This window comes from Stereum hirsutum, assembly GCF_000264905.1.
Source record: "Stereum hirsutum FP-91666 SS1 unplaced genomic scaffold STEHIscaffold_6, whole genome shotgun sequence".
NCBI classification, from domain to species: Eukaryota; Fungi; Basidiomycota; class Agaricomycetes; order Russulales; family Stereaceae; genus Stereum; species Stereum hirsutum.
This window is the reverse complement of record NW_006763136.1, coordinates 1519399-1539367: the sequence shown is the minus strand read 5'-3', so window position 1 is coordinate 1539367 and position 19969 is coordinate 1519399. Positions and strand designations below refer to the sequence as shown.

General features: G+C 50.7%; 6 protein-coding genes across 6 annotated transcripts; 2 read left to right on the top strand and 4 right to left on the bottom strand.

Annotated features, from left to right (window-relative positions):
* Nucleotides 1–712: 712 nt before the first annotated feature.
* On the bottom strand, nucleotides 713–1838 carry STEHIDRAFT_121070 (uncharacterized protein). The gene is made up of 7 exons (XM_007303630.1): nucleotides 1574–1838; nucleotides 1493–1507; nucleotides 1298–1423; nucleotides 1176–1241; nucleotides 1072–1116; nucleotides 846–938; nucleotides 713–777 (listed from the first exon to the last, which is right to left on the bottom strand). The coding sequence occupies exons 1-3, from the start codon at nucleotides 1821–1823 to the stop codon at nucleotides 1383–1385; spliced, it is 306 nt and encodes a 101-aa protein (XP_007303692.1). The 5' UTR covers nucleotides 1824–1838; the 3' UTR covers nucleotides 713–777; nucleotides 846–938; nucleotides 1072–1116; nucleotides 1176–1241; nucleotides 1298–1382.
* A 1778-nt stretch (nucleotides 1839–3616) lies between these two features.
* On the bottom strand, nucleotides 3617–7741 carry STEHIDRAFT_156419 (uncharacterized protein; the record flags this gene model as incomplete). Its single annotated transcript, XM_007303629.1, has 18 exons — nucleotides 3617–3796; nucleotides 3865–4005; nucleotides 4107–4525; nucleotides 4606–4672; nucleotides 4744–4836; nucleotides 4920–5233; nucleotides 5342–5495; nucleotides 5589–5698; nucleotides 5757–5897; nucleotides 5981–6009; nucleotides 6070–6076; nucleotides 6205–6240; nucleotides 6309–6680; nucleotides 6760–6838; nucleotides 6899–7089; nucleotides 7146–7299; nucleotides 7358–7630; nucleotides 7718–7741. 18 exons carry the CDS (start codon nucleotides 7739–7741, stop codon nucleotides 3617–3619), a joined length of 2784 nt encoding a protein of 927 aa, XP_007303691.1.
* A 1472-nt stretch (nucleotides 7742–9213) lies between these two features.
* STEHIDRAFT_96550 (pali-domain-containing protein) lies at nucleotides 9214–10572 on the top strand. Its single transcript, XM_007303628.1, has 3 exons — nucleotides 9214–9423; nucleotides 9487–9769; nucleotides 9865–10572. Exons 1-3 carry the CDS (start codon nucleotides 9248–9250, stop codon nucleotides 10102–10104), a joined length of 699 nt encoding a protein of 232 aa, XP_007303690.1. The 5' UTR covers nucleotides 9214–9247; the 3' UTR covers nucleotides 10105–10572.
* Nucleotides 10573–10906: 334 nt separating this feature from the next.
* STEHIDRAFT_96547 (DEAD-domain-containing protein) lies at nucleotides 10907–13892 on the bottom strand (the record flags this gene model as incomplete). The annotated part of the gene is made up of 8 exons (XM_007303627.1): nucleotides 10907–11231; nucleotides 11306–11809; nucleotides 11873–12184; nucleotides 12251–13044; nucleotides 13101–13299; nucleotides 13356–13567; nucleotides 13633–13693; nucleotides 13755–13892. The coding sequence occupies 8 exons, from the start codon at nucleotides 13890–13892 to the stop codon at nucleotides 10998–11000; spliced, it is 2454 nt and encodes an 817-aa protein (XP_007303689.1). The 3' UTR covers nucleotides 10907–10997.
* Nucleotides 13893–14254: 362 nt separating this feature from the next.
* STEHIDRAFT_121067 (rhamnolipids biosynthesis 3-oxoacyl-reductase) lies at nucleotides 14255–16107 on the bottom strand. Its single transcript, XM_007303626.1, has 14 exons — nucleotides 16038–16107; nucleotides 15906–15953; nucleotides 15736–15845; nucleotides 15624–15686; nucleotides 15456–15562; nucleotides 15336–15397; nucleotides 15259–15268; nucleotides 15070–15203; nucleotides 14982–15002; nucleotides 14877–14928; nucleotides 14795–14815; nucleotides 14650–14729; nucleotides 14558–14593; nucleotides 14255–14499 (listed from the first exon to the last, which is right to left on the bottom strand). The coding sequence occupies exons 1-14, from the start codon at nucleotides 16045–16047 to the stop codon at nucleotides 14402–14404; spliced, it is 852 nt and encodes a 283-aa protein (XP_007303688.1). The 5' UTR covers nucleotides 16048–16107; the 3' UTR covers nucleotides 14255–14401.
* A 140-nt stretch (nucleotides 16108–16247) lies between these two features.
* Nucleotides 16248–19464, top strand: STEHIDRAFT_139121 (uncharacterized protein). The gene is made up of 9 exons (XM_007303625.1): nucleotides 16248–16509; nucleotides 16561–16684; nucleotides 16738–16765; nucleotides 16828–16841; nucleotides 16910–17119; nucleotides 17197–17420; nucleotides 17482–17588; nucleotides 17661–18063; nucleotides 18137–19464. Exons 2-9 carry the CDS (start codon nucleotides 16578–16580, stop codon nucleotides 19306–19308), a joined length of 2265 nt encoding a protein of 754 aa, XP_007303687.1. The 5' UTR covers nucleotides 16248–16509; nucleotides 16561–16577; the 3' UTR covers nucleotides 19309–19464.
* Nucleotides 19465–19969: the final 505 nt, after the last annotated feature.

The following is a 19969-nucleotide window of genomic DNA, read 5'->3' as shown; positions in this document are numbered from 1 at the left end:
ACTTAGGACTGCATTCCCCCGCCAACAGACGCCACACCGGAGGTAGGCGGACCGTTGATGAGCCCTATCTTATAAGTATATACAAGTCAGCATCTCGACCTCGAGCTCTCCATCACTTGCTATGCTCTTTGACTACGCGCTAGTCAACCAAGTGAGCATACCGAAGAATTGTTTAGTTGGTCAAGTACTTGTGCATACCTCTGCTGAACGAGCGGGTCCTGAGATTGAGTGGGACGCTGACAACTTGCTGACAACGCGACCTGCCGATGAGATGCGATCGCTCGATTACTTCCCCATCTACTCATTGAATTGTCGTATTTGTCTCTATGACGCCTTGGTTGACTTTCTTATAATCACCGCCGCCAAACCGCCGCCATCTCCGAAGGTGTGACGATACATATACGGCCAAGCTCGCCTACATCCGTAATCCCTATCCTCTCCCATCTAGTCTCTTTCTTCGTTGTCCTCACAGCCTGTCGTTGTCGACACCCGTACCTATACTTCTACTCCTTTGGTTATCTAGGCTCTGCATCATGTCGATTCAAGTCCCGTTGCCGATTTCCTCAGGATCGATACACACCACGGTATCTCATCCGAACATACTATTTCCTTCGCAGCCTCCCGCCACACACCCTTTCTATATGCTTGTACCCGTCCCAACTTCTGGAAGTACATGGGGCCGCCGACAACGCACGCAATATAATACACAAAGTGGCCCTCCGGCTGCGCTACCATTGAAGCTCTCCCTCTCTGCTTCTACTTCAATCATTCACTCGGGTATGTTGAATTGAACGTTTGACACACCACAAGAGCCTCATGGGCTCACCCTTACATGTCCTCACCAGCGTCCCTCACAGTACAGACGAATCAAACATATACCCTGTCACAACCAGCGAGCTCGGAGTCTACCCCCCCGGCTCATGGTTCCTTATCCGCGCGTAAGATCCTTCTTGATGATGCTAACGAAGAAGCAGTCACTGATATTTCCTCTCCGCTTTTGTGTATCACCTGAACCGGATTATTTGATGTCCTTGCATGTCATTGGCTTCCTATTCACGCTCGTTCCCGTAGTCCTTAGCCGTGCTGGGTGGACTGGGATCCTTGCACAAAATGGCGGTACGCACCTTTTCCCACGCTGACATCTCCGTATGCATCTTGACCGTAATGCCCTTCAGGATATCAAGAGCTTGATAGGAGTACTGAGATGATGATGTCGCGAGGGATCAGTATGTGGAACCCGGGTACGCTATTTCTCTCACATTTCATCCTTGACGTGGCGTTCTAAGGAATGATTCAGATCAGACATCCTTGTCGGATAATATGGATGTAGAAGATCTGGCCTTCCAAACGGGTTCGAAGACGGGACTAGACATGCATGGTTCTCAGGAGTCTTCTACACCTTCTCTGTCTCCGACAGCCATGGGTGCGTTTGGGCCACTACTACATCAACGAACTAGTTCACCTAATTTCTTTTCGTGTGTTCCGTCGGTAGCAGCGGAAACGACTAGTGCGTATTGTCTCCATTATCCCTTGCTTCGTGAATGATCCTTGAGCGGCTGAGCGACTTATACAGTCTCTAACGATGTGCTGTTGGTAGTTGGTGCTGAGGCGACCAGGACGATGTCAGAAGAACGCGCCGGCGAGCGAAGATACCTCGCGTCACCTCCAGATGACTGGGGTCTGTCTTCCAATGCGAACTCCTCTGCATACAGTATACTGCCAAGAGCTCCTGTGCCAGAGCCGGCACTATTACCAGCGTCGGAGGAGACTTCGTCATCAACGTCTGGATTGTCTTCGACTGATCCTATAGCAGCCCCGTCCATCTCCTCACCGCCAACAACCGCATCCAAAGGATTTATCCTTGGAACCCAAACCCCAGAATCTGAAGCGGCGGCTCCGATAGCGGTGGTGGCTGCAACCTTGGACCCAACTCCAGAAACTACAGGGGACACTGACGACGAGACTTCCGCTGTTCTCTCCGCATCTTTGAAGCGCGCAAGTACGTTCATGTCATCTTGCGCCCGAACTCCACCCCGACCTAAGATTCATTCCTATTTGCCGCAGGAAACTTTCTCGGACAATCAGGCAAGCTAGTTATTGTTGAACGAATATCTCACAATTTCGAGTTGACGCTTTATCCTCATTCAGATCTCAGTAACGACACGCCTTCAACGATTGTGCGGTTTGGGATGTCGATGTTCCAACATGAGCTCGACAACAATGTGGTCCTCGTGTCTACGAAGTCCGTCGAGGAAATTTGTGTACTTATGCTGGAGGCGTTCAAGTGGTATAACGCCCACATACTTCCTAATCGCACCCATCGGACGCATAGGCGAGTTGGAAACCCTTGTCTCGAGCATCTAGGCACAGAGGTACTTTATTTTGCATCTCTGTCCTCACTCTTGAACTTAACGATCAACGACCGTTACATAGGCACATGCGCCCCACTCGAAATCTAAGATACCTCCGTGTCCTAGCAAGTTCGTTTCCTTCGTACGATGGATCGTTCTCTGGCAGAAGAGTGGTCTTTGCTGTGTGCGTCTCCTTTCTTTCGCAGGTGTCACCGTACTCTGTACACATCAACTAACTTTTGAGACTTGCTTCATTCAGTCTTGTCTGCGTCACACCGTCCTCGAACCCGACTTTACCTACTTCGTCTGGATATGTGGACAGTGCAGGCCAGACCAGTATGTGTTCGTACCAACCTCGTTGTTCGTTTATCTGACGAGTTTTCATGTCGCTACCTCGTCTAGATTAATCACGAGGAATCGCGCAAAGACATTACTGTCATCGCTTGGACCGTCGCACGCTGTCAAGAGCATCCTTCGTCAAATCCCTCCTGTCCAGGGTGAGTGACATAACTCGAGATCATCTATCTCTCGAATTAACGAGCGCGATCACTTTGATATCAGGCTTGAGGAACGACGTCGTCCGGAAAGATGCCAGAAGGTTGTACTACAGATTCGCAATCGACGACGCGGTGAAGCACTTCTCTGAACCGAGGGATCCTCTCAACGCGGAAGGCGTAAAGCTTCGCACTCGTCAAGCACGCATCAGGACTGACGTGAGTATCCGATTTCTCATGTCCTTGGACTACTGTACCCTTTGCACTCACATTGGCTTCTCTGCAGCTCGCCTCTTTGTATGGCGCTCGGTGGCGACTTGTTACGTCCCAGTCGGAGAACGATCCCGCCATTGAACGTGCACTTCCCGACCCTGTCGTGGACAAGATACCTTAGGACTGTATTTGAATTGGGGGCGGATGGAACGTCGAAGGCGTGAGATGACCGTTCACGCACACACAGTAATTGTTTGGCATAATACCCTATTTTCTTTTCACCGTACTACTCCACCTTATTGCGACGTGTACTGCTGGCTTTCCATTCTCCGGATCGCCTTTGTATCTCTACACATCCCTTGTAGGAACTCGATTTGTATCACGTTGTCTTGTATCCACCATCTTTGGTCTGTTTGTTTCAAGCATCCTTGGCGGACTTCCAGGAGCGTGAAGGACTGAGCAAGCAGGTAAATCAAGAGGTATTACTAACGAAAGGACACATCATATACATATACAGACAGATCGGTCATGAAGTGGGAGACCCTGGTAGTGCAACTCTTATCCGACGACGTTGGCGTTTCTCTCAGGCTTAACACCTGTAGCTGATATTCCATTGTCCACATAACGTTCTATCTTCGTTCTCAACTCTTCACAGAGCCTCTTCACCGCAGCCCGCGCACGGAGCTGAGCATGTGTGTCGGGTACTGTGGCCCATAGACTGGCATACCGTAGCTCGATCTAAATTTCAAGCACATTGAGTATCGACCATGCGTCATCCAGAGATCAAAAGAATGACGAGAACGCACTGTCCAAGCTAGCTCTGCGAGTTTTCGTTCCAGAATGACGACCATCTGCTTCACGAGGGACATGGCCTTAAAGAGTACCTCCGCTGCCGTTTCCTTTATTATCTGCTCGTAATGCTCATCGAAATACTTCTTGAAGAACTCCTGCGAAGATTGTGAGTCGCAGTCAGTAACAGAAGTCACCGTGAGGTCGTCGAATATCATCAAGACCAGGACTCCATCTCGCTTCTCAGTCACAGACTCACCCGTCGTGAAGTCACACTTCCTTTACCATTGATAGCAGCCGCACCATTATACCCTTCCTCAAGCCCCCGCTTCACACTCCTCCCAATCAACGTATGCGATATATCGCGCTGACCATTGTACACAGCCATTCGGGCCTCAGTCTCCGCAGTGACCAGAGCCGTATGCACCAAATCCCGACAGACATCCTTCTTCTCCTTCAACAGTTTGCGAGTGTTCGAGCCGGCAGGGGAAGAATGCTCGACTGCGTTCAGTACGGTATCGATGTGTTCGGCGACGCTGGCTCGGAAGATGTCGAATATGGGTAGTTTTTTGTTGTGTTGGAAGGTTTTGCCCCAGGGGGTGGAAATTTGTTGCTTGAAGGGCTCCATGAGAGCGGTGTTGAAGTTCGTGGAGTTGATGACTCCATGTCGGCGAAAAGCTGTTTCCCATTCGGTCAGCCTCGAGTACATAGCACTTCCCAGCTCGAGAGTATAATCAGTATACTGCTTTTTGGCTTACCTGCACGGAGTGTCTGCCAAGGCAGAGTGAAGAATTTTTCCAGTTCCTCTGGTGCCTGCTTTATGGCCTTTGGAAACAGCGTTACCGCCGCTCTTAGCTTCAACGGAGATAGACTAGGCAAAAGGTCCGAGAACCTACCAGCTTTTCGCCAAGCTCGCAATCAGCGCCCAAGCAGTTCTCAAACCGCTCCCTGACACTCAGGTCCACCCAAAGCGTGATCTTCTCGAAGTTCTGGGATCAGAAAGCAAATTTAGTAGGTTCACAAGTCGAACTGCAAGGCCAGGCCTCAACGACCACGGAGACCGACAACTCACCTGCCTCAATAAACGCGCGATCCCACCGTTTACCTCGCTGACATCGAGATCAGCTTTGTTTTGACTCTGAGGGTCCAACTCAGGCCCCGAATCCCACCTCTCCTTCATCTCCACCAAACTCTTATCCGCGGTCCCCCCAGCCAATGCATGACGAAAATGGTCCTCAATTTCCTGTATCCACGTCGTAAAATCATGGATGTAGGTTTCGGCTTGGACTGTCCGAGAGGCGAGGGTGAGGTTGTGGCATGAGGCGAGGAGGGAGGGGATCCCTGTGTCGGCTGGGTTGGTGAAGCAGTTTGGGGGACGTGTCGGGTCTGGGCAGGGGTGAAATAGGGTGAGTAAGAGTGGAGATTGGATAGAATTGGATGTCAGTCGTCCGTATCAGATGGATGGTACGAAAGAAAGGAAAGAGGGACATTCACCTCCTTGGCGCAAAAGTAGATAGTCTGTGGAAGAACAAGTGAAGACGTCGAGTTCTTGGATATCCTCGTCGTCCTCTTCGTCCTGACCTTTCATCGACGTGCGAGACTTGAGGATGCCTTCGCGAAATTGTGCTTGAAGATCGGCGCAGGCGCTCTATAGTACACATGTCGTCGTCGTACCAACAATGAATAAGGGGTCAGAGCACATGAGATGGACAGTAGGTCTGAGGTCAAAGTATGAACGCACCTGCGAGCGCTTCTTCGAGCAAAGCGCACGCTCGTCGCGAAGAGCTCTCTGCTGCTCGTTTCTCACCTCCTCAATCCGTTCCATTATCTCCCCTTTCTCCGCACGCGAAGCTACACAGAGGAGAATCCTCGTCAGGAAATCGAACATGGTTTGATCTGTCCAGCCCACCTGTTAAGCGCTTCTCTTCAAGGTCCGCGAGAGTTTCCCTACACTCCTGCAATCGCTGGTCGATATCGTCGAATTCATCGTCATTATCGCAGTCGTGGGTACTTCGCATATTGTAGTTCGAAATATCATCACACTTGGTCGCTTTTGAGTGTGATATGAAAAAGTCGTGGTTGGGAGTAAGCTTCATACATAATAAAAGCTGTCATGATAGATGAAGGACGTACCGATAATGGCTAGTTTCTCGGGTTCATACCTAGGCGATTATAGGTAATGAGTATGATGAAGATACCGGCTCGATTCTTGGATCACGTACTTGCCATCTGAACGTCACGGCCCAGCGATGAGGCTCATCACAGTGAAATGCTACCGTTAAAACAAAAGTCCTTACCCACTATAGAATCGTATTAGTCCCCACGACACACGTCCAAGTTGAGAAAGCAAGACTAACTTTTCATCTGAGTCTTGAACGCATCACCCAGAAAGTCTGCCACGCGTACAGCAATTTATCAGCCCTGAAACACACCAGAATATCGAGTTGATTAATCGACGCACCCCTGGCCAATTTATCATCCACCGCTCTCTGCATCGGCGCCACGATCCACAAAACATCCGCCTTCGAGTACTCCCTCGCCACACTCTCCCTCGCCGCATTCGAGTCCCAAAATCCAGGCAGATCCACAAGTACGACACCAGACTGCAACGCCTCCGATTTACACTTCATTTGTACCCCAGAGACGAGGGGCCAGAAGGCTCGAGCTCCGTTGGTCGCGGTGGAAGAGGAGGGGTTGTGAGAGAGTTTTTGACGTTTGGGGGGTTTGCGGGTGTGTATTTCTTGGGAGTCGATGTAGGGGTTTATCTGGGCGGCTAGCGATTGGGGGTCCGGAGCGGTGAAATATTGGATTGTTCCGAGCAGAGATTGGACGGCTTAGAGGGAGGGTAGGAAGGAGTAATTGGGAGATAAGTTGAGCCACGGTTCATACGCAATAAAGGAGAATCGACTGACTGGGATCCGAGGCTATAACCTCCTCATCTGTCATTTTAAAGAACTCTTCCAGAGACATCTCGGGGTACACGGATTTGAACTACTCCCAAGCAATCAACTTCAATGTCGTACACATAGTTTCCAGTAAGATAAGACCTACCTTAGACAAAGCGACCGCCACGTCGCCTTTCGAGTCCAGGAGGACGTCCATGGTGCCATCAGTTGGGTTGGTTATATCACTTCGTACCTTGGAAAGTTCCTCTGTCCAGCGAGCGACGTCGACAATACTGACGTCCGCTTCGTAGGTCGCTTTGGAGTGATACGAGATTTCGGTGACAGTCGCGGTGCCGGCTGGGTAGAATCTCAGTGACCATATATATCCAGTCGGGGGATGATGAAGAACTGACCACGATTACCCTTGACCGGAAGGATATCACCTTGTAGAAGTAAAGATGGTTTAAGCCAGATGGTAATCATAGATAGGGAAGAGAGAACCCTGACAACCGAGTAAAGCGTTGATGAGAGTAGACTTCCCCGCGCCGGTTGCTGGGCGAACGTGAGCTACGATTGGGTCTTCAGCGTGAGGAGAATATGCTCATGTACCTCCATATAATCCAACATAAGTCTTCGGGGTCGTTATATCGCACAACCTGGCGAAAACCCCACAACCGATTCTGGTGAGAACTGAGCCACTCGCTCGTTCGAACGAATCATACCTATCCGCACTCTGGTCCCACAATTGCTTATACCTCTCCTCAACCTGCACCGTGCTCAAGGAGAGCTTCAACTGCTGAACTTGAGATCTGAAAACATCCCAGACTGGAGAATGATAATCCCATAGCTTTGAGTTCAGTTGGTCTACTGGGTGACCGTGCATCGCCTCGTGCGCAGACTGAAGTGAATGACATCGCATTGAGCATGAACATGAGTGCTGTGCCCGTGCATTGCTGGAATTGATCAAGTCGCATGAAAGACGAACCGAATCTGCTGCGAAAGATTGCATTGGCTATTACTCGATTTCGAATGAGAGGAACTTCAAGAACAAAGGGGGGGCCGGGAAGGTAGAGGAAAGAAAGGGGAGTCAGGGTTGCACTGAGCCACTCGCACGCATGACAGTCTGCATTCGCGCGAGATGCCGGGTCCGAGCAAGTCAGCAAATGCACATATGTCCCCACATATGTGCGTCGCTTATGTTCACAATATGTTCTGCATATGTGCGAGAAGCATATGTGAATTTGATTTGGTAGACATATGTGAGATCTCAGATAGGAGAGTCACGTGCGTTGATCAACAACGATCTCAGACGGGGAAGCCCGATTCGACCTGGGGTCCGGGGCTGGAGGCGCTCGAGAACTTTATTCCCGCTACTTTAGTAGTGGGTCTTACAGGAAGTATCGTTCGGTTTTTGGCTTGTAATGCGACGACCTTCCCTATATGGTAGATGCTGACCAATTTCTGACTCAGCTTTCCCGCGCAAGCCCTCGCCACACTTCGTGAACATCCGTTTTGTCAACGCACTGCTAGTCCAAGTCATGAATTGTTTCTAGAGTATTCATGTCTGTTCATGTTTTTAGATCGTAGCCTCGGCAGGGTGTGAAGTGGGTGACTCTCCGTAGGGGATTTCACAGATTCTAGAGGCCTACATGCACAGCAAGGACGCTGATATCAATTTTTGATTAGGTGAGACTCCTTTATTTGTGTTTCTGTGCATCAGGAAGCCTTCTACATTGCTACAGAAAGTCACCCAATGTGGCACTAATATTAATGTACTAGTACTATGTCTGGGTCGCGAAGCTGCTGGGCGAAGCCCTGCAGCGGCAGTGACCCTTTGCTGCATTGGCACGTCATGTATACTCTTCGGACGTCATTAGTCCTGCAATCACTGACTCTGAGTTTGCTCCGGGAAACAATTCGAAAATATGAGACCAATTGAACATTTTATGCTCGTGTCCAATATGTTAGACTGGTACATTTGGAGCAGTAACTCAAAGCAAGTAGCGGGACCTGCCGTTCACCGGCCTTACGCCTGCGTTATTTGAACGGGATGGCGTCATTCCTGCCCCCCGCAGTCGCTGAAGATAGCCACCACCAACACCGCATCCTCTGAGAAAAAACATAGGGCTGTGAGCCTGCGGACAAGCCAATAGTATGTTTTTGGTGTTCTGTTCTCAGAGAGGTTTCTGGCTCTTCAGAGCTGTATATCAACGGTTTTTTTTCGATGGCTGGGTCTTGCAGAAGATGCGATATACTCGTGGGTATTTATTGCGCATTTAGAGCAACGTGATGCTCAAACAAGGGCCCCACGAGTGCGGTATGCGGCTGCTGGCAGCTGCGAGGCACCGCTCTTCCCGAAAAGGAGAACCTTCGCGTCCGACGTCATTCCAAGAGAAAGCGATGACGACGAAGGCCTAGCGCAGATATAAAGACTCCCGTTCGCGCGTCAACTCCATTTTTCAACGTTCCCGCTCTCCACCACCCTCACCTTCCACCTGCACGAGAATTTCACGACATGGCTAGGACAGGAGCGTGCCACCACTTTGCGACCTTCTTACTCTTTGCGGCATGTATATTGTTGTTAATAACGTCAATATCTGCACCGGTCGTAAACAATATTGCGTTGATGAAAGTCAACCTTTCCAACTCGTCCACCATCTCCTTTGGGACGTTCGGCTACTGTATCCTCAAGTGCGTTCAATTCCCTGTTGCTTTTCAATTAAAATAATGGAACTGACTGATTTGTGTTCACAGTTCGGGATCAGACGATGTTTGCACAGGCAGCCACGTTGGCTACTCGCCAGCGGACGTCATGTCCACAGCTGACGGAACGGGCTTCAACACCGCTGCTGCAGACAGTGCTAATGCTCTCACGAATGTCATGATCCTCCACCCTATCGCCTGTGGCCTCGCCTTCATCGCCTTCCTCCTCGCTCTTGGCGCAGGAGTCATCGGCTCAGTCTTCGCGAGCATCTTTGCCTTCATCGCATGGGTTGTCACTCTCGTGGTCATGGCCATCGACTTTGCTCTGTTCGGAGTGCGTATTTCATCTCATGCTTGTTTCTACTTTTTTTTTCTCTCGCTATTATTATCCATCATAACTGACGTCAATTATCCTTGTGTTAATTTTAGATCATTAAAGACCACGTTAACGACGACGGTTCAGGCAGCCACGCCTTCTACAGTGTCGCAATGTGGACCTGTCTCGCCGCCATGGTCGCCCTCTTCCTCGGCATGTTCTTGGTCCTCTTCACATGCTGCAGCGCGCGGAGAAATCGTCGCATGTCCAAGACCGCGGATCCCGTTTACGGTAACGGGGCCGGCGCTACGACCACCCGTCGTCGTTTCTGGCAGAGGAGGACACGCTACTAAACGGATCGACTTGGCTCTTGTTCTGCATGAGCGAGTTGTTTTTCGGGGGTAGAGCGTGTGGGAGTGGTGAAATTTTTCTGGGTTCTTTTCGCTGGGTGTGATGGGAGTTGAGATGGTGTTCAAAAAATACTCACTTCCATTCGAACGCTACGGACTTTTCATGATATTTTAATGACTCGGATGCCCTTGACTGTTTTCTTCGTGTAGCTTACCTACCTCTATGCACCCTGCTCCGGACTCGACTTTCTTCGCCTTCGCCATCGTTTGTTTATTATCGCGCTCAGTGCTCAGTACTCAGTGCTCCCCCGCCCTCCTCATCCACCCCTTTTTGCTGTGTTATCCTACTACCAGCACCCCTTTATACCAGGATACTGTCGTCTCCGATTGTATACTTACCAGTACCTTATGGGTTGCCTTTCCGGGTACGACTGTATGATATGTAATGATTGCTTGACCGTTTCTTGCCAGACAATTGTGCTGCTTTCACAGAAAGGTTTTCTTGTGTGATGTGTGGCGTAAATTCGTGCCGAACGTCAGCCCTGCAGCTGGCAGGTCAATACCACACGGTCCACGAGGAATTGGCCCGTCAACCAAGGTGCGGCCTCCATATAGCATCACGAAAGTTGACCGCGGTGATCATCACCTTCAGCGAAAACGACGGTCTACTGGAAGGAGCCTTCAAGGTTGGGAGTGACCCAGTGTGGCGTTCATTACGTGTCGGGTGTGCCACCAGTCATTGGGAACAGCTCGATGAGTGTTGAGATCGCCCATTCGTGATACAATAAGTATCATTGAAAATGTCGCGATAAACTAGATGCATCGTAGTGTTCTACAATCCGCCATCTCCACTAGATATTATAACCAGTATACGAGATGAGACCAAGTTCGCACAGCTACCGACCGCCGCGCAACATCCGCAAAGCCAGCTCTTCTTCATCCTCCAGCGTGGATATATCTTCCCGTCTTGATGACTGTGGTGTTTGATGATGTTTGCTACGCTTCGGTGGTGGAGGAGCATCGTCTTCGTCCTCGGAAGACGCTGGTGGCAGGTCGAAATCTGGGGAGACGTATCCGTCGTCATCGTCCACCGGGGCGAGCACCGGGGCGTCCATGCCATCGCCTTCCGCCTACAGGAACACACGCAAACAAGAGACGTGAGTTGAAGAGTCGTGGAGAAGAATACAAGTAGGGAAAAACGTACCTCGCGTTCTCTCTCCTTCCTTTTCCTCTTCTTCTCCTTCTTCTTCTCCTTCGCCTCCTCCTTATCCCTCACATCCGCCTCCCTCAACCTCCCCCTCTCACTCTCCACGAACTTCTTCCCCGCCTCCTTCACGTCCCCATCCTGTTTCCCCTCCCCAAACACATCATCCACATCTTTCATCTCATAAACCTCATGCGGCTTCCCTTCATCATCAAACACCAACTTCGTAGGCGCCCCTTTATACTTCAACATCGCGCGCTTGCTCGTCCCGGCTTTCAGTTTCCGTTTCGAGATGTTTTCGGAGGAGGGGAGTGCGTCGTCCCCCGGCAGGGCGTGGTCCGCGCGGGCGAGGGTGATGAAGTCGTCGTCAGAGTCGGACGCGTCGCCGGAGCGGTTGAGGGTGGGGTCGAGGGAGTGGTCGACTAGTTTGGTGTAATGCGAGGAGAGGATGTTTTGGTTTTTCCGTTCAAACATGCGGTCGTACTTTGTGCGCACTTTGCTTGACTATGCGAATATGAAGGCGTGAGCGATAACAGAAAAGAATAGGAGAAACGGAAAGTAAGTTACCTTCGACTCCGTTGGTTGTTCTAGCTTCTCAGCCTCATTTTCCGACCCGTCTTCGCCCTCGTCGGATGAAGAGCCCTCCTCAGAACTCTCGGCCTTCGCTCCACCCTGCTCTTTCTCGATCTCGGCCTGTAGGGCAGCGACAGCCCGTGACGCATTCTTCTTTTCTTTTGCCTTCTCCTTGCTCAGGAACTTGATCTTGGGTGCTCCAGGAAGACCTAGTGAAGCGGCGAATTCTTCCGCCGGTAGTTCGGTGACCTTGAAGACCTCCTTGTCCTTCTGCAGATGCACAGACCGGAGGTATGAGACGAACGCCTAGAAAAGTCAAGACCCTTAGCAGTTAGATCGCGCGAGCACATCAAATGAAAGGAGAAGACTCACCCTCTGCGCAAGATACTTGATCTCCGGTTCCTGGAACGCCAAGTTCTGCAACATATTCTCAATGCTCTGCGTCTTACTCTCCCTGATCTTGATCTTCGCCACCTCCACCCCTTTCTCTTTCAAGCTCTTCATCATCCCTTCCTCCTCACTCGGACATAGCATCAGCATCGCCTTCCCATTACTCTCGTACCTCGCCGTCCTGCCCACCCTATGCACATACGTCTCCGCATCCTCGGGCGCATCCACCTGCACCACCCAATTCACGCTCGGGAAATCTAGACCTCTCGCTGCGATATCCGTAGCGAAGAGTACCGCGTGCTGCATGGTCGTGAATCGATTGAACGTCTGCAGGCGTGTCATTTGTTTTTGTTTGCCGTAGAGGTGGAGGAGCGGAACACCGGGGTGCATACGCTTGAAAGTCTCGAAAACGAAGCGGACTTGCTTGGACGAGGACATGAAGACGAGGATTTTGGATTGTAGATGCGTTTTTATGAAGGACCAGAGGATGGAGAGTTTTTTCGGGAGGGGAGATATGATGTAGTGCTGTTCGAGACCTTTGGGGATGGCAAGGTGCTTGTCGTTCGTGGCGGCATCGGTTTCCGGGGAGTCGGAGGGTTGGGAGTGGGCAGAGACGAAGACGGGGTCCTTGAGAGAAAGACGAGCGAGGTCGGCGACGGATTTGGTTTGGGTGGCGGAGAAGAGGAGGGTTTGACGGGATTTCGGGAGGTGGGAGAGGAGGGCGGTAAGGGTACGGGAGAAACCCATGTCAAGAATACGGTCTGCTTCATCGAGAACTGGAGTCAAGGGTATAAGTGATATGATGTGATCCGAACCAAAGGGGGGCACGCACCTAACAGCTGAAGGTTGTCACTCTCAAAGCCTACAGTCTGGTCCATATGCTGGAGCAACCGTCCAGGTGTTGCAACAAGGATGTTCATCCGTGATAGGCGATCTCGCTCATCCTTCAGGTTCTTTCCACCAATAACGAGACCGGCAGAGAAACTGTGATAGCCTCCTATCGAACGAAGTACTTCGAAAATTTGCACGGCCTGTCCAGAGACTGTCAAAAATCGGCCAGTGTGAGTAAGAAGTGGACAAGACGCACCAGTTCTCGGGTTGGGGATATGATCAAAGCTCCCAGACCATCCTGGGGACCCCACTTCCGTCGGTAGAGAATTTCGAGAACAGGTATGAGAAAAGCAAGCGTTTTGCCGCTTCCTGTACGAGCTGCCCCGAGTACGTCTTTGCCTTTCAGCGAGACAGGTAGACTTTTGGCTTGAATATCCGTCATGTCTACGAAGAATGCCTTTCTAAGTCCTGCATACAAGCGAAGGATGCTTAGTTTGAATATTCCCTCGAGACAGTACGTCGAGAAGTCTTACCCCGCTTCGTGGGCTCGGAAAGAGGTAAATCGGCAAAGGCCTTCAATTCATTTCCTGGAACCTGATCTCAGCGCTGTGTCAATGAGCTATGGATGAGGTACAAGACAAGAGCGTATACACACAAATTCCTGTGCGGCTCGCTCGAGGTTCTCGATTTGCTGCTTTTCAGAGAGTTTCTTGACCTTCGAGCCATGGACGGGCCGTTGTCCTTTTTTCTGGGGGTGTTTTTTGGGCTGAGATGGACCAGGTCGTGATGACATGGCGTACTAAGAGAGAAATGAGAGTTACAGACGCTCTAGTCTTAGTCTGCTGCAGGCTGAAGGACGTACTTATGGTGAAGAGGAAGTCTGTAATTTGTGGCGACTGAAATTTCACACAGATCCGGCAAATGCCATTCCAACTTTGTCTGCGCCACCCTCTGCCTTTCTGGGTCAATCCCTGAGCGCTTTGGCCCAGGAGGAACTCTACCTTCGGCAGCACCAACCTTGCTGGAAGGATAATTTCTTTGAAAGCTCTTTACTCTCGCCAGTACAGCGTACTGCTCACTGAAAGACCCCTGGCCCCTTGCGTCTGCCGTACTGGGGTGTTTCCTATTGCTTTGCAACGACACCTGCAGTGGTCTTTCGATTCGATCGTAAATAAGCAACTACTTGGCACCGACTACCGCTGACATTGCGGCACATACACGAAGCTCATATGATACATAATCCTATATCCATAGTACATCCGAGCAACATCTGAAACAGCTACTGACCGTGAGTAGAGGTCATCACAAGTGCGCTTTCGCGCCGGAAACCAATCCTCCTCCATCAACGACGATGTGGGCTCCGGTGACGTACGCAGCCGCCGGGCTTGTGAGGAAAAGGGCTGAGAGGAGTCATGCCTCAACAAGCATAAAAAAGGGCCAGAGCACAATTTCACGCACCTACACCCGCCATGTCGCGCGGCTCTCCCACTCGACCTATCATAAGTGATTGAGCTCTTGTTCGTGACCTTACATTGTTTGAATGGTCATACCGAACGGATGACCACTAGCCATCTTGTCAGATCCTCCGACCTTTTTGAAGCCGAATGCTGTCATCTTTGAGGGGAATACACTGAGGTGAGATAAGACTATGAGTGTCTCGTCGCAACGTCTTCAATAATCAAAATAACAATGCACCCAGGGAGGATGGCGTTCACTCTGTTGCCATCATTGTTTCAGCCGAATGGAATTGAGTAGTGCTGATCAGATGAACACGTACGTGATATACTTGGGAGCCAAAGTCACAGCGAGTTGCGACGTGAGGTGGTTCACTGGACTCCGGATCGAGATCAGCAATGTATTGGAGTATTCATCGAGAGCTTACCAGCGGCTTTGCTCGTATTGTCTGTTTTTTTGGACGAAAGCATCGTATTTTCGTGAGATTGAGACTATTAGAGATAATGTAAGCTTACAGCTCCATAGACCAGTCCCAGGGGCAGCCACACGCGATCCTTCGGCGACAGGAGAAAGGCCTGCGATCGAGGAAATGTTGATGACTCTTCTAGGATCAGCATTCGTGGAACCCTTCGCAAGGAGGTCTGTAAATCTAAGAGCGATTTTAGTAGCAGGACGATCGGCACACTAGGGGCGAGGAAACACACCCTGAAGTGACTGTACGCGGAGGCAAGAACATGAACTTCTTGGAATATTACCGGCTTATATTTCGAGTATCACCTACGGTAAAATATCGACTTGACATTCAACGCAAGAATTTTATCCCAGCCTTCTTTCTCGGGGAAACTAAACAAAATGTCGGATGAGTGCAGCTCTGGTCTACGCATGAGGATGTAATATTTACTTGTCGTATGGGGCGCCCCACGTTGCTCCTGAATTGTTGACTAGTATATGAATCTTGCTCTCTTTAGCCTTGATGGCGTCCACCAATTTCTGGCAGCCAGCTTGACTCTGAGCTGATTTTGTCAACTCCTGTTTCGTGTGAAGTTAGATACCAAAAGGAAGGACTTACACTGATATCTGCGACTAAATAGTCGCACGAGCCAGGTCCAGCCTTGTTCAGCTGATCTGAGACCTTACGACAGGTTTAGAGCCGTCCAATCAGTATAAAGTAATGTATGTACCTCTTTCAGCTGCTTTTCTTTCCGAGAGGCAATGTAGACCTTTGCGCCGTTCAGGACGAGAGCAGAAGCAATCATCGTGCCTATACCGCTACCACCACCGGTGACTACAGCTGTACAAACAGAGTACATGTTAAACATGATCCATTGAGTGGAATACTCAAGATACGCACCGATTTTGCCTTGTACATTGAAGAGACTGGGTATGCTCAGAGAAGGGTCTTATGCATGTGGCACAGACGGTAGAGCATGAGTATACGATCTGTTTTGCCAGGAAACCTGTCAGTTCGATGGATTGCACTCACAGTCAGACATTGAAAACCGAGGTTCGAAGTGGTGGTCTGCGTGGAAGTATAGGAAAGAGGTGATAGTGGTAAGGAAGGAGGGCCACCTTGAACTAAGGCTCGTGTGGGGAAGCGCGCACCGGGAACGGGCACATTTTAACCCGGCAAGGTCCTCGTGGTGTCGCGTTCGGGATGCCGCTTTCTTGCCGCTTTCAAACGCGTCGCCACACGTCGCGTCCGAGCTCTGATCTGTCTCTACACTTTCAAACTCGCCCTCTATTTTTTTGGAAACACGCATAGTCAGGTTTTCCGTCGTATTGTCGCGTCCAGCTGAGTTATCTGTCACCCGGACTGACCTCACATTTATGCGCGTGTCATAATCGTCCTATCTTTCTCTCGTCCTTGAAACAAACTTGGCTCGAAACATACAACTTGAGGTTGTAGCGCCACATTCCGACAAAGGGACTCGTAGCGAACACCCTGGCCACAAGTGGTTTGTTGCGGTTTACACGGAGACAGGTTCTGGCTAATCGGAACATTATAGATTCTTTGTAGCCCACGATGGTGACGCCGACAAAGAGTACACGCTCATCACTAGCTTTCCACAAGTTCCCCACTTTCTACTCCTGTTACCTCCTCAAGTCACATTGGATCCCGAGGTCCACCGTGTAATTCATCCACTCCGTAACACCATGTTCATGACTCACACTCATCTGCTCAGTACATATATAGGAAGCACCCCCAATCCGGTACGAGCTGTCCTTGATGTCCATAAGTAATCAGCATCGTTTGCTCACCACGTCTCGTACAGCCTCGTCGAATACGGTAATGTCTTGCAGCTCTCTTCATATATTTGGACCACTATTTCAGCTCCTAATACGACCCCTTCACAGTCAGCATAATGGCGAAATCACTCAAGGGGCTTGGAAAACGAAAAACAAGCGCCCTTGGGTGATGCAGATGGTCGTCTATGGTTTTCCCTCAAAGCTTGCTGCTCTACAATTCGAATGGGCCTGGCAGCATCCCCACGTCTCTCGAAACCTGCGTGATGATGCTGGGAGCGCTCTCTTCAAACGAGGAACCGGCATGAAACGGAACATCCTGTGGGTACTCTCTTCCTGCATCATCATGTTCCCAACAATGCCTCATTGCCGCTTCCTGTGGGAAATCCATCTAAAAGTGTTGCTCGTACGATGCTGTCGTATCATCCTTATAACGTGTGGCCACTTCATGTGAAGATCTTCACGGAGGAGGCGGAGAAAATATGGGAAGATGTGTCTAAGGCCGCAGACGTTAAGTTTCCTCTGCCTCGAGGCTTTACATACTGCATCGAATATGAAGGCGTGGATGGTAAGTCCGGGAAAACAAACACAGAACGCATTGGACCTGTTGATGTATCTGATGGTACGAAGCTTGTTATTTTTGGTGGCGATCCTTCCCTTTGCTGAAAGCTTCATCCTTCTAGACCAATTCACTACGGCGCATCTGACCAAGTGGCAGACTCTACTTCACAATGCGGGAAGTGGCCTGGAATGCTCGGTCTGCCATGAAAGGTTGGACATTTCCGCCAAGGTGAGTCATACGTATGGCGGATCCCGGGAAGCGCAGGAGTGATCCTCACATTTTGATTGAATGAACCGCCAGGAGTCTTTGACTACTTCACTATGTCCTACGAACGGCTGTCAGGCAGTCTCTCACCTTCGATGCCTCTCTCGGTTCTTTCTAGAGCGAGAAAAGCAAGGTACGACCATTATTCCCCGCGGCGGCAGTTGCCCGAACTGCCGGTCATATGTTCTCTGGGGAGACGTTGTCAAGGGTTGCTTTAGGAGGTATGCAGGGAAAGCGCTACAAGAGGACGAAGACGAAGACGACGAAGACACCGGTGAACTGTCCAGCGCAGGTGAGGAAAACGTTATGGCCGCGGTCGACGCTCTGGACCCTCTGCAGGCACAGGATAAAGTCGTCGAAGTAGCCACGAAGCAGAAGACGAGACGTACGGACGACAACGCCATGAGACCAACGAGTGAAGAAGTCATTCCAAGAAAAGGTAAACACGATAGTTCCCCTCGTTACACGCTAAGTCAGGACAAGATGGCTCACATGATATCTCTCTCTATCAGGTCGCCCTCTAAAAACGGTCCATCCCAGTGAAAAGGCCAAAAAGCGACCAAGGGCAACGGGCATGAGCACCAAGACCAAACGGGCATACTATACCACCGCGAACGTTGCGGATGCCGACGACGCCGAGGAGTTCTTCGACTTGAACGTGATCAGCGCAGACTCTGGCTCTGATGACAATGCACCGCCAGCCCCTGTTCGACCTCAATCCAAGGCGGTGAACAGGTCTGTCAAGTCCCGCAGCAAGCCTCCCTTACCACAGCCCAGCGCAGGCCCTTCCCGCACTGCTTCGACGAAGTTCAGGCATCTTTATGGTGGCGATTCAGACCAGATATCTGCCATCCATCTTCGAGACCCACCCTTGAGCAAGAAGTCATCGAGTCTTCCGAATCTTCCTTTCATCTCAAAAGCTGGCCCGCTACGATCCCAACGTGACGACATGATGGCCGATGAGCTAGCGACTGTAGAGGAAGATGATGCTTTCGCAATGGGCTTCGGCGGCGACCTTCTACAGGCTCGCGATTCTCAACAGCGCGCTCCCCCACGTGCCCGAGGACGAAACACAGCGTCTTCCAGCAACATCTCGGCAGCTCCGCGGGAAAAAGTTGGCAAGAACCGTCAGATGGTCAAGAATCGGTCTCATCCACATCTCTTCCTCGGCGGTGTGCACGCCACGGATGGAGAAAGTACTAGTAATATCGATATGCTGGACAGCCTCTTCGATCTGGACACTACACCTCATCAACTCCCAGGCTCTTCAGATTCGTCGAGGAGACAGCCAACCTTCCCTGTGGATCAATCTGGCGTGGCGTCGTGTTCGCCTGCTAAGCGGAGGCGCCTCGATCTTTTGGAAGGAGAGGAGGACTTCTTCGATTCTACGGGCGATGAGAACGTAGATATGAACAATAATGTGTTGAGGGCTTCTGAGGATCAGGATCGACCCGTCCCGCCTCTGCGTTCCCGACATCTATCCAGAGCTCCATCCGACGAGATCGACGGCCCTCATCGACACAATGGTGGAGGTGTCGCCTATTTGGAGAGGAGTATGTCAGCTTTGTCGGTTTCTTCTCCGGACCCTTCGCCGATGTTGGGATCCACACAACCTGCGAGTTCGCGAGGCGCCACACATACGAAAGGGGACGACGATGTCGAGATAATTGTCCTTTCTGACTAATATCACTGTAGACCTTCTCGAGAGGATCACCCTATTAGATATACGATCTTAGGCATGATCCAGACGGCGAACTCGGACGATACATCGACATCATCTGTTTCAGTGGCTGTAGAGTTAGAGTTCGTGATCATACGTCGAACTCTGCAATAATTCCAACCCCGATCCCCACACGGTACGAACCTAAATTCACACCGATGATACGGTGGACAATGCTTGCGCAAGTTCATTCTATACCATCGCGTCAGGGCGAGGCCGGCGACTGCATAGTTCACCGTATCGTGGTTCGTATTCGGTTGGTGCTCCAGGCGAAGACGAGCATCATGACCCTTGAGGGCTCGGTGTCTGATTGGAGGAACAGTCAGACCGCCCCCATCATCTGAGGTACTGCTCATCGGTCCTATGTTTGATCAGTACAAGGCAGTCGCGCCCCCAGTGAGAAGATACTTCGCTTTAAAGAGACCCCAAGAAAGTATGGTCTGATCATCCAATCAACATCACCAATAATGAAAGCTGAGTTGAGAGATGTGTTGGCTTCAACGGGGGACATAACGAAAGGGGTTGGGTGAGCCTTCTCTCTGGATACAGCATGCGAACGTATGGCAACTTGCTCACTGCGGATAGTAATCCTCCTGTGCCATCCGGGCACTATCTGTTCCGTAGA

Excerpts from the sequence above, each read along its gene's own strand:
- STEHIDRAFT_121067 (XM_007303626.1), bottom strand. Across the intron at positions 15,003-15,069 it reads TGGGACTGGTCTATGGAGCT|ACAATACGAGCAAAGCCGCT; the intron begins GTAAGCTTACAT and ends CCAAAAAAACAG. Across the intron at positions 14,730-14,794 it reads GTGAACGCCATCCTCCCTGG|TGTATTCCCCTCAAAGATGA; the intron begins GTGCATTGTTAT and ends ATCTCACCTCAG.
- STEHIDRAFT_139121 (XM_007303625.1), top strand. The coding sequence starts at position 16,578 with ATGGTGACGCCGACAAAGAGTACACGCTCATCACTAGCTTTCCACAAG. Across the intron at positions 16,685-16,737 it reads TGGATCCCGAGGTCCACCGT|TACATATATAGGAAGCACCC; the intron begins GTAATTCATCCA and ends TCATCTGCTCAG. Across the intron at positions 17,421-17,481 it reads ACCTGTTGATGTATCTGATG|ACCAATTCACTACGGCGCAT; the intron begins GTACGAAGCTTG and ends TCATCCTTCTAG.
- STEHIDRAFT_96550 (XM_007303628.1), top strand. The coding sequence starts at position 9,248 with ATGGCTAGGACAGGAGCGTGCCACCACTTTGCGACCTTCTTACTCTTT. Across the intron at positions 9,424-9,486 it reads TTCGGCTACTGTATCCTCAA|TTCGGGATCAGACGATGTTT; the intron begins GTGCGTTCAATT and ends TTGTGTTCACAG. Across the intron at positions 9,770-9,864 it reads TCGACTTTGCTCTGTTCGGA|ATCATTAAAGACCACGTTAA; the intron begins GTGCGTATTTCA and ends TGTTAATTTTAG.
- STEHIDRAFT_121070 (XM_007303630.1), bottom strand. The coding sequence starts at position 1,823 with ATGGACGGGGCTGCTATAGGATCAGTCGAAGACAATCCAGACGTTGAT.